This window comes from Pseudoliparis swirei, chromosome 23 (assembly GCF_029220125.1).
Source record: "Pseudoliparis swirei isolate HS2019 ecotype Mariana Trench chromosome 23, NWPU_hadal_v1, whole genome shotgun sequence".
NCBI lineage: Eukaryota > Metazoa > Chordata > Actinopteri > Perciformes > Liparidae > Pseudoliparis > Pseudoliparis swirei.
In genome coordinates, this window is record NC_079410.1 from 2050713 (window position 1) to 2061709 (window position 10997).

Consider the following 10997-nt stretch of genomic DNA (forward strand, 5'->3'; position numbering starts at 1 on the left):
CCTCGTAGACCTCGTAGACCTCGTAGATCTCGTAGATCTCGTAGCCCTCGTAGATCTCGTACACCCTGCTGTCCTCCATCTCTCCTGCACATAACCTCAATCTGCCTCTAAGCCAACCCTCCGTCGGCCTCATGCGCCCCCTCTAAAGATGGCGGGTTGAGGCCTAATTGGTGAGCTTCCTGCGCTGCGGGGGCATGCCGGGAGCTTGAGGATGAACACCTGTAATCAGGCGTCGCCCCGTGCAGACGGCGGCGCGCCGATGGGGACTCACACCGGCAACCCTGCCGAGCTCACGTCCGTCAAACTGGAAACCAAATCATCTTCCTCCGCAGCTCCGGTGGATGTGATGACTCGTGTGTCCTCAAAGCAACCCGTCGTCACGGGGATTAACCCTCGACGGCCGGGCGGTTCAGAGCACGAGGAGCCATTACTCAGCCGCTGCTAAAATAAGACGACGAGCCGCTTGTTAGGTTGGGCTGTAATTACGCTGGCGGAGTCCGCCGAGTGTCGGGCTCTGGGAATAGAGCCGCGAGTCTCCGTGGGCCGGACGTGCGCCGCGTTACAAACATGCTTTTCAAAGAGGATAAATCAGGACGAGGGTGAACCGCGGCGGCTCGCTGCAACCTGCCACTTCAAAGCAGCCGCTTCGCTTCTTGTCTTTCGGGCCGACTCTCTCATTTGTGCACCGGTTCCACCGCAGGCCGTGACCACCGGGGGGAATCGGTCTTCAAATCATAGGTTAATATGTTTAAACTAAATGTTCAATAATAACCGGACCACAGCCAGACTGTCAGGAGGGTTGGGTTCTGAAAGCCGGTGCCATGTGGTGACGTTGACTGCATGTCCTGCATTCCTAAAAGTAGGCCAACAAATAATAAATTAGCCATTATAACCATGTTTAAGCTAGCTGGTAGCTAGCGCTAGCTCCCAGCTGTGAGCGTGACAGTCCGATATCCGTTGTCTGTCCGTGCTCCATGAGAACGGCTTTCACAGGGAGTATGGCCTTTTTTAAAGTATCGGTTCAGGCACCGGTATCGTTTTAAAAGTACCGGTTTAGCACCGGTCTCGGAAAAAAACCCAAACGATACCATCCCTAGCTGTAGTCTCAGTAGAACCCCGGACACGTTCAGAAAGAGGAATGGCCGCCGTCTCTCCGGCGGGACGAGAACCTCGCCTTTCCCTCCCGGGACGTTAAAATCAGATTATCCACACCAACGTTTGTCCGTCGCTGCACGGCTGAAATAAAGAGAGTCGTGGACCCTGATGTTCGCCTGAGTGAAACGCTCCTTTTACACGTAGCACGTTAGCATCTGGCGGCCACATATAGAGCTTCAGTTAGTTTTAGTATTTTCTCATGTACGTTTTCAGGAAACATTATAGTTTAATATTATTAAATGCACGTTGGAAAAGGATGTCAGGAAGGGAATAAACATCCAAATGAATTGAGTCTAATCTGTAATCTGAGGCCCATTCTAGGCGTGTATTCATGTGACGATGTCATCACTGATGCATCCTCGTCTCCCTCGTTGGGTTCCGGCGCTCTCACCTTCGATGGGGCAGTAGCGAGGCACTTTCTCGGGCATCAGCGCCCGGTCTTTGTGTTTGCAGTAGACCTCCACGATCTGCTGCCGGCACTCCCGGCTCCTGGCCCTGGACAGAGCGGAGATGGCTTCCTTCCCGGCGATCTCGCAGCGCGGCTGCTCTTTCCTGGGCTCCGAACCGGGCGGCGCCGGCGTGGACGGCTTCTTCGCCCGGCGGAGCGCCGGCTCACGGTCGGACCCTCGGACCGGCGCCGAGACCGTTGGCGCCCGGGGGTGTGGCTTACGGCCGTGGGTGCTGCGGTTGTGGTTGTGGCCGCCCGCCCCTCGCGGTTGGACGGGAGGGAACTTGAGCGCCTCGTTGGCGGGTTTTCCCAGCATGCTTTGCGCCTTGTCCGGCTTGCGCTTGCCGTTGGGCGCTCGCTGGCGCTGAGATCGAGCTCCCAGGTTGCTGTTGCTGTCGATGGAGTCGAAGTCTTTGGGGACCGAGTTCTCGTTGTTGTTGCTGTCCGGCCGGAGCTTCTCTTTGGGCCGGTGGGAGCGGTCGACGTCCTGCGGGGGGGACGCACAGCGGGGTCAGAACCCGGAATCCACAGGTAGAACAACATGAACCAGGTAAAGAAGGGAGACGTGACCTTTGACCCCCGAGACACATGCAGCTGTGGCCTTGGCCTCCCAGAGTCAGGTGGTGAGATATGTATATATATTTATATATATATGTACATAATATAGATATTTATATCTATATATATATATGTATATAATATATATATTTATATATATATATATATATATAAACATATGTATTTATATATTCACACAGTATATATATATATATATAAACACACACAAATGTGTGTGTTTATATATATATATATAAACATATTTATTTATATATCTACCTATATATATATATATATTCACACAGTATATATATATATATATATATATATATATATAAACACACACAAATGTGTGTGTTTTAGCCACATGACCTCGATGGGTATTTTAATCCCACAGATCGCCCTATATATGTCTTTTCCAGGGATAAAGAGTTTGTTTATGACATTACATTACATTACATGTCATTTAGCAGACGCTTTTATCCAAAGCGACTTACAATAAGTGCATTTCAACCTAGAGTACAAACTAAGAACAACAAGAATACAGGAAGTAACATTTCCTCAACATAGTCGAACTACAAAAGTACCATAAGTAAGTGCTATCTAAGTGCCACTGAAGTGCTAATCTGTGTTTTAATCCAGATATAGTCGGAAAAGGTGTGTTTTCAGTCTCCGACGGAAGATGTAGAGACTTTCTGCTGTCCTGATGTCAGTGGGGAGCTTGTTCCACCACTGAGGAGCCAGGACAGCAAACAGTCTGGATTTCGAGTGATTAGCTCGAGGTGCAGGAGGCACAAGTCGATTGGCTGTTGCCGAGCGGAGCGAACGTGCGGGTGTACGGTGTGACCATATCCCGGATGTAGACGGGGCCCGATCCGTCTAGAGCACGGTACGCCAGGACCAGTGTTTTGAAGCGGATGCGAGCAGCCACCGGTAACCAGTGGAGAGAGCGGAGGAGCGGAGTGGTGTGGGTGAATTTCGGGAGGCTGAAGACCAGTCGAGCTGCTGCATTCTGGATGAGCTGCAGGGGTCGGATGGCCTTAGCAGGTAGACCAGCCAGGAGGGAGTTGCAGTAGTCTAGGTGTGAGATGACCAGAGCCTGGATCAGAACCTGCGCCGCCTTCTGAGTAAGAAGAGGACGTATTCTCCTGATGTTGTGCAGCATGTACCTACAGGAACGCGTCGTCGCAGCGATGTTGGCCGTCAGGGAGAGTTGACTGTCGAGTGTCACCCCGAGGTTCCTGGCAGTCCGGGTAGGGGCCAACACAGAGCTGTTGAAGGTGATAGTCAGGTCGTGGGTGGGGGAGCCTTTCCCTGGAAGGAATAGTAGCTCAGTCTTGTCAGGTTGATCTTCAGGTGGTGAGCAGACATCCACTGAGAGATGTCAGTCAGACAGGCAGAGATTCGTGCCGCCACCCGTGTTTCGGACGGTGGAAACGAGAAGATCAGTTGGGTGTCATCAGCATAGCTATGGTAGGAGAAGCCATGCGAACGAATGACAGAGCCGAGAGAATTTGTGTACAGAGAGAAGAGGAGGGACCCAGGACGGAGCCTTGAGGAACCCCAGTAGTGAGAGGACAAGGATCAGACACAGATCCTCTCCAAGTTACCCGGTAGGTGCGGTCTTTAAGGTAGGAAGAGAAAAGAGCGAGTGCAGTGCCTGAGATCCCCAGGTCCTGAAGAGAAGAGATCAGGATCTGGTGGTTCACGGTGTCAAATGCTGCAGAAAGGTCGAGAAGGATAAGGACAGAGGAGAGAGAGGCTGCTCTAGCAGTGTGAAGCTGCTCAGAGACAGCAAGGAGGGCCGTCTCTGTCGAGTGGCCGGCCTTGAATCCAGACTGGTGAGGGTCGCACACACTCACACTCTCACACACACACACACTCTCACACACACACTCACACACCATCAGATGGCCCGTGGGAAGAAAGATAGTAATATCAGCTTTTGCCACCGGCTCATCAGACAACCTTTAATTTTCTCATCTGTAATATCGGTTTATGGAGGAATGTGTGTGTGTGTGTGTGTGTGTGCATGTGTGTTTGTGTGTGTGTGTGTGTGTAGTCACAGAGAATGCTTCCAGCTGTTCTGCGATCACTGTGAGTATAAAAGTAGTAATGAAACCTGGAATAAGGAATAAAGTTTAGAGAAAAAGACGGAAGGCTTTCACACACACACACACGCATGCACACACACACGCATGCACACACATACACACACATGCACACACACACATACACACACACACACACACACACACACACACATACACACACCAAACACACACACACACATACACACACATATACACACACATGCATGCACACACACACACACACGCACATATACACACACACACTCAAACACACACACACACGCATGCACACACATACACACGCACATATACACACACACACACACTCAAACACACACACGCACACATATACACACACATGCATGCACACACACACGCATGCACACGCACACATATACATACGCACATATACACACACACACACACTCAAACACACACGCACACGCACATGCATGCACACACACAAACGCACACACACACACTGCAGGGTGGCGGCCATCGCTAGCCGTTAGCATTAGCGAGAATTAGCGTCCTCCTGTGATTGATCACATGACCACATGACCATCTGATCACATGTTCACCAGATCACATGCTCATCTGGTCACATGATCACATGATCACCTGGTCACATGATCACATGATCACATGATCACCTGATCACATGTTCACATGATCACATGGTCACCTGATCACCTGATCACATGGTTACCTGAGAGTCTCCTGAACGATGTCCATCGCGGTTCATCAACTCTCGGATCCTTTTCAAAGTTTCTCTCTGAACATTAAACTTAAAGGAACATGATGTCATTTCACTTTTCTGAGCATCAGTTCATCCACTTCACTTTTTAAATATTTTTCTTTAAAGTTCCTTTTTATATTTTCCCTTTTCAATCCCGACTGTGAGAGACGTGGAAAATATGAAATAACTTAAAACCAGCAGCTGAATAACATCAAACTGTCTCACGTTGTGTCAACAGTACAGGCGTCTTCATGGGGGGGGGGGGGGGGGTATATGTGTGTGTAGGTGTGTGTGTGTATGTGTGTTTAGGTGTGTGTGTGTGTGTGTGTGTCTGTGTGTAGGTGTGTGTAGGTGTGTGTGAGAGAAAACACCTTCAAATCAGGCAATAAAGAACTCTTTCACCAGCAAGAGGCCCCAGTTATGCATCAATCATACCTGTGTGTGTGTGTGTGGGGGTGTGTGTGGGGTGTGGGTGTGTGTGTGTATGTGTGTTTAGGTGTGTGTGTGTGTGTGTGTGTGTGTGTGTATGTGTGTGTAGGTGTGTGTGTGTGTATGTGAGAGAAAACACCTTCAAATCAGGCAATAAAGAACTCTTTCACCAGCAAGAGGCCCCAGTTATGCAATAATCATATCTGTGTGTGTGTGTGTGTGGGGGTGTGTGTCTGTGTGTGTGTGTGTGTGGGGGGCGTGTCTGTGTGTGTGTGTATGTGTGTGGGGTGTGTGTGTGTGTGTGTGGGGTGTGTGTGTGGGGTGTGTGTGTGTGTGTGTGTGTTTCTACTTCGAACACGTCTACCTGTCTCTTGGACCCCATCCCGACGAGGCTGCTTAAAGACGTTTTGCCTTTAATTGGCGGCTCTCTATTAGATATTATCAATGTGTCTCTGCTAACAGGCCACGTACCACACTCCTTCAAGGTGGCTGTTATTAAACCTCTCCTGAAGAAGCCCACTCTGGATCCAGAGGTGTTGGCTAACTACAGACCGATCTCTAACCTCCCCTTCCTCTCCAAGATCCTTGAGAAAGTGGTCGCAAATCAGTTGTGCGACTTTCTACATCATAATAGTTTATTTGAGAAATTTCAATCAGGATTTAGAAAACACCACAGCACCGAGACAGCACTGGTGAAAATTACAAATGACCTCTTAATGGCAGCAGATAAAGGACTCCTCTCTGTCCTGGTCTTGTTAGACCTTAGTGCAGATAAAGGACTCCTCTCTGTCCTGGTCTTGTTAGACCTTAGTGCTGATAGAGGACTCATCTCTGTACTGGTCCTGTTAGACCTTAGTGCTGATAGAGGACTCCTCTCTGTCCTGGTCTTGTTAGACCTTAGTGCTGCATTCGACACCATTGACCATGACATCCTGTTACAGAGACTGGAGCAGTCGATTGGCATTTCAGGCACGGCACTAATTTGGTTTAAATCCTATTTATCAGATCGATCTCAGTTTGTATGTGTAAACGATGACGCCTCGATAACCACCAACGTTAGTCACGGAGTTCCACAAGGTTCTGTGCTTGGACCAATTTTATTTACCTTATACATGCTTCCTTTGGGCAATATTATCAGGAAACACTCCATAAACTTTCATTGTTATGCAGATGATACTCAACTATATTTATCGATAAAACCAGAGGAGAGCAACCAACTCGGTCAAATTCAAGCATGTCTTACAGTCATAAAACCATGGATGACCTGCAACTTCTTGATGTTAAACTCAGACAAAACCGAAGTAATTTTAATCGGCCCTGAGCACCTCAGAGATCAATTATCTGGTGATGTGGATTCTGTAGACGGCATTGCCCTGGCATCCAACACCACTGTAAAGAATCTTGGCGTTATCTTTGATCGACTTGTCCTTTAACTCCCACGTAAAGCAAATCTCAAGGACTGCATTCTTTCATCTACGTAATATTTCAAAAATCAGGCACATCTTGTCTCAAAAGATGCAGAAAATTGGTTCACGTTCGTTACTTGAGACTGGATTACTGCAACTCCTTATTATCAGGCTGCTCTAATAAGTCTCTTAGGTCCCTCCAGTTGATCCAGAATGCTGCAGCTCGTGTTCTCACTAAAACTAAGAAAAGAGATCACATCACTCCTGCACTAGCTGCTCTGCACTGGCTCCCAGTAAAATCAAGAATCACTTTTAAAATTCTTCTCTTAACCTACAAAGCCTTGATTGGTGATGCTCCATCATATCTTAAGGAGCTTGTAGTACCATATTGCCCCACTAGAGCTACGCTCACTAAATGCGGACTACTTGTAGTTCCTAGAGTCTTAAAAAGTAGAATGGGAGCCAGAGCCTTTAATTATCAAGCTCCTCTTTTATGGAACCAGCTTCCAATTTCAGTCCGGGAGGCAGACACAGTCACCTCGTTTAGAGTAGACTTAAGACCTTCCTCTTTGACAGAGCTTATAGTTAGGGCTGAATCAGGTTTGCCCTGGTCCAGCCCCTTGATATGCTGCTATAGGCTTATAGCTGCCGGGGGACGTTTAGGATGCACTGAGTACCTATCTCCTCTTTTTTCTCTCCTTAAGGATGAATTTTCATCTCTCAATCACACGTTACTCACTCTGCTTTCTCCCCGGAGTCCTTTTGACTTCACGTCTCATGGGGTCATCGGACCCTATGAGACGGCATAGATCCTATCTGCCTGATGGATCATCGAGGTATGGGTCGTGGAATTCCTGCTCATGACTACGCCACTGTCCTGTTGAGACTCCGCCCACTGTTGAGACTCCGCCCACTCATCCTCCCCACCGCCATCTGCCTGATGGATCGTGGAGGTCTCCATCGTGGAATATGCCTACTATGAACTATTCATACACTCTGTCATATTCATTGAATGTATTTTAACTCTAATCTGTCCTTCTGGTCACATGACATATATTGCATCTGTCCATCCTGGAGAGGGATCCTCCTCTGTTGCTCTCCTCCAGGTTTCTTCCCTTTTTTCCCCCCTGAAGGGTTATTTGGGAGTTTTTCCTGGTCCGATGTGAGGTTTTGGGGCAGGGATGTCTATGTGTACAGATTGTAAAGCACTCCGAGACAAATTTGTAATTTGTGAAATTGGGCTATACAAATAAACTGAATTGAATTGAATTGAATTGAATTGGGGTGTGTGTGTGTGGGTGTGTGTGTGTGTGTGTGTGTCTGTGTGTGGGGTGTGTGTGTGTGTGTGTGGTAAACCTGTGGGAATATGCAGGTTTCAGTAGAAACTCGGCTGAGGTGGAAAAGTTGACGTGTATTGATCAAAATAAAATGCGACAACGTGAAGTCAAAAATCAATAAATGACGATGATGAAGGAGCGACGAGGAGACGGCGACCTTCCTCACATTGAAACACCAAACTAACGGAAATACAAGAATTAATCCTCATCATCAATATACTCCATCAATATAACATATATATCTAATTTATTTATTTCTAATATATATATATATATATATATGAGGAAATATGAAAGTATATTTCACAAAATAAAAAGACAACATCGTTTTATGATCCTTCGTGTAGTCGCAGCCACATCGTCGGGTCAATAACTTTATTTATTTAAAAAACAAAGCATACGCAAATTAAGAGACAGCGAACGTTGCTCAGGTTGTCAGTCAGAGCCGTGATGCGTTCGCTGACCGTCCGTAAGTAAGAGCATTCAAACCAACATCGCTGAGTTTTGGTAGAACAAATCATTTGTGATTTTACACGTCTGTAGATGAGCCGTACGACAACAATGATGTCATAGTGATGTCATCGTGATGTCATAGTGATGTCATAGTGATGTCATCGTGATGTCATCGTGCTGTCATAGTGATGTCATCGTGATGTCATCATGATCACATGACGACGTGTTTCTGAAGGAGACGCTCCTGCTGGTTCAGTTTCACAAAAACCTTTTTGCTGCTTTGAGCTCTAAAAACACAGAAGCTTTGTGTCTGATGCCAACAAGTCCTCACTTTCCGAAAGTGTCTTTAAAGACAGACACACACACACAGACAGACACACACACACAGACACACACACACACACACACACACACACACAGTGTTTAGGGATTATCGGACAATCTAAACTAGATTTTAAAGAGTAAATCCAGTCAGAGTAACCTGATCCAAACCAATCCTAATCTGATCCCTGAGCCCTGACACACACACACACAAACACACCCACACACACGTGTACATGCTCTGTGTGTGTGTGTGTATGTGTGTGTGTGTGTGTACGTGCAGCCCCTCCAAGGCGTGATGAATGTGAGCGTTGTACAACTGTGGCGCCATGCACGACTGCTGTAAACACACTCACACACACACACACACTTACACACACACACACTCACACTCACACACACACACACACACACACACATCTAACCCCACAGGCCCGATAAGCTCCTGCGCTGCTGAAATTGAATATTCTGCATTTTACTTTTGGTAAATAACTTTAATAAGAAATAAAAAAGATGATTTTCATCTGATGAGCTAACGTTAGACAAATCAATCAATCAACCAATCAATCAAACAATCAATGAATCGACCAACCGATCAGTCGACCAACCAATCAATTAATCAGTCAACCAACCAATCAATCAATGTATCAACCAATCAACCAATCAATGTATCAACCAATCAATCAATGAATCAACCAATGAATCAATCAATCAATCAATCATTAATGATGTTTTCTGGCATCTGAACTTTACCCGGCAACAGCAGAACAACTCAAATCGACCTGGGAGTTGAATTGATCGGCTTTAATGATCCAAAGAGAGCGCCACCTTCAGCATGTTTATAGATATAATATATATAATATATTAATATATATATTATATATATATGATGTAAATATATTATACACAACATATAGATTGTATATATGAATATGTATTATATCAATATAATATATACATATATTTATATATTATATGAATATAATATATCTAACATATATTATATATACATATTTATATATTGTATAAATATAATATATATATAACATATATAATATATTATATATTTGTACATATATATATATATATAAATCCTATATATGTACATATAGACTGAATGTGAGAGGATCTCTAGAGAAAGACCACAGCTTGAAACCAACTGTTTTGCACTCTGAGGAGGAAGGAGGGAGGAGGGAGGAGGGAGGAGGGAGGAGGGAGGGAGGAGGAGGGAGGAAGGAGGAAGGAGGGAGGAGGGAGGAAGGAGGAGGGAGGGAGGAGGGAGGAAGGAGGAGGGAGGAAGGAGGAGAGAGAAAGAAGGAGGAAGGAGGAGGGAGGAGCGAGGAGGGAGGAGGGAGGAAGGAGGGAGGAGGAAGGAGAGGAAAGTGGAAATGAAAATGAGCTTCTAGGAGCTGGTTGGATGGTTTTAGAAGCGTTCTTTCTCTCTCTCTCTCAAACCGATGTCCTATAAAAAGTCCTGGCATGTATCTCTACTGTTTTAAAAGCCAATAACTATCAGCACATACCACTGCGCTCACACACTCACACACTCACACACTCACACACACACACACACACACACTCACACCACACACACACACACACAGGGAAGATCACAGAGCATCCGCTTAACTGTAATGAAAGGACGATTGCAATACACTCTCTCACACACATACACACACACACACACACACACACACACACACACACACACACACACACACACACACACACACACAGTGGCGGTGCGTCCATAGGGGGCGCTAGGGCGCCGCCCCTCTTAAAATTTGTAGATGAAAAAAAAAAAAACATCCTGTCAAAAAACATTATATGCCAAATCATTTAAATAGTAAATATACCGTGTTGACGTGCTAAATGTGTGTGGGAGACCGTCAGCCTGTCAACAACCACTTAAGTTAATGTGAACAAATATAATATATCGCCATTATCACGGAGAGAAGCCCCTCCCCTTTTTCGAGGCGATCTAACGTGTGTGTGCGGCATCGAGAAAATATTTCAGTCGTTTCGGCAAGGACCGGCTTCTCATTGGCGGATGAAACA

At 46.2% G+C, this 10997-nt stretch overlaps 1 protein-coding gene across 1 annotated transcript in view; it reads right to left on the reverse strand.

Moving 5' to 3' along the window:
• LOC130188447 (xylosyltransferase 1-like) overlaps positions 1-4999 on the reverse strand; it is a 19620-nt gene extending 14621 nt beyond the window's left edge. The window contains exons 1-2 of the mRNA XM_056406819.1: positions 4964-4999; positions 1547-2090 (exon numbers count right to left, since the gene is read on the reverse strand). Coding sequence (XP_056262794.1) covers positions 1547-2090; positions 4964-4999 — 580 coding nt within the window. The remainder of the gene's footprint in view (positions 1-1546; positions 2091-4963) is intronic.
• Positions 5000-10997: the final 5998 nt, after the last annotated feature.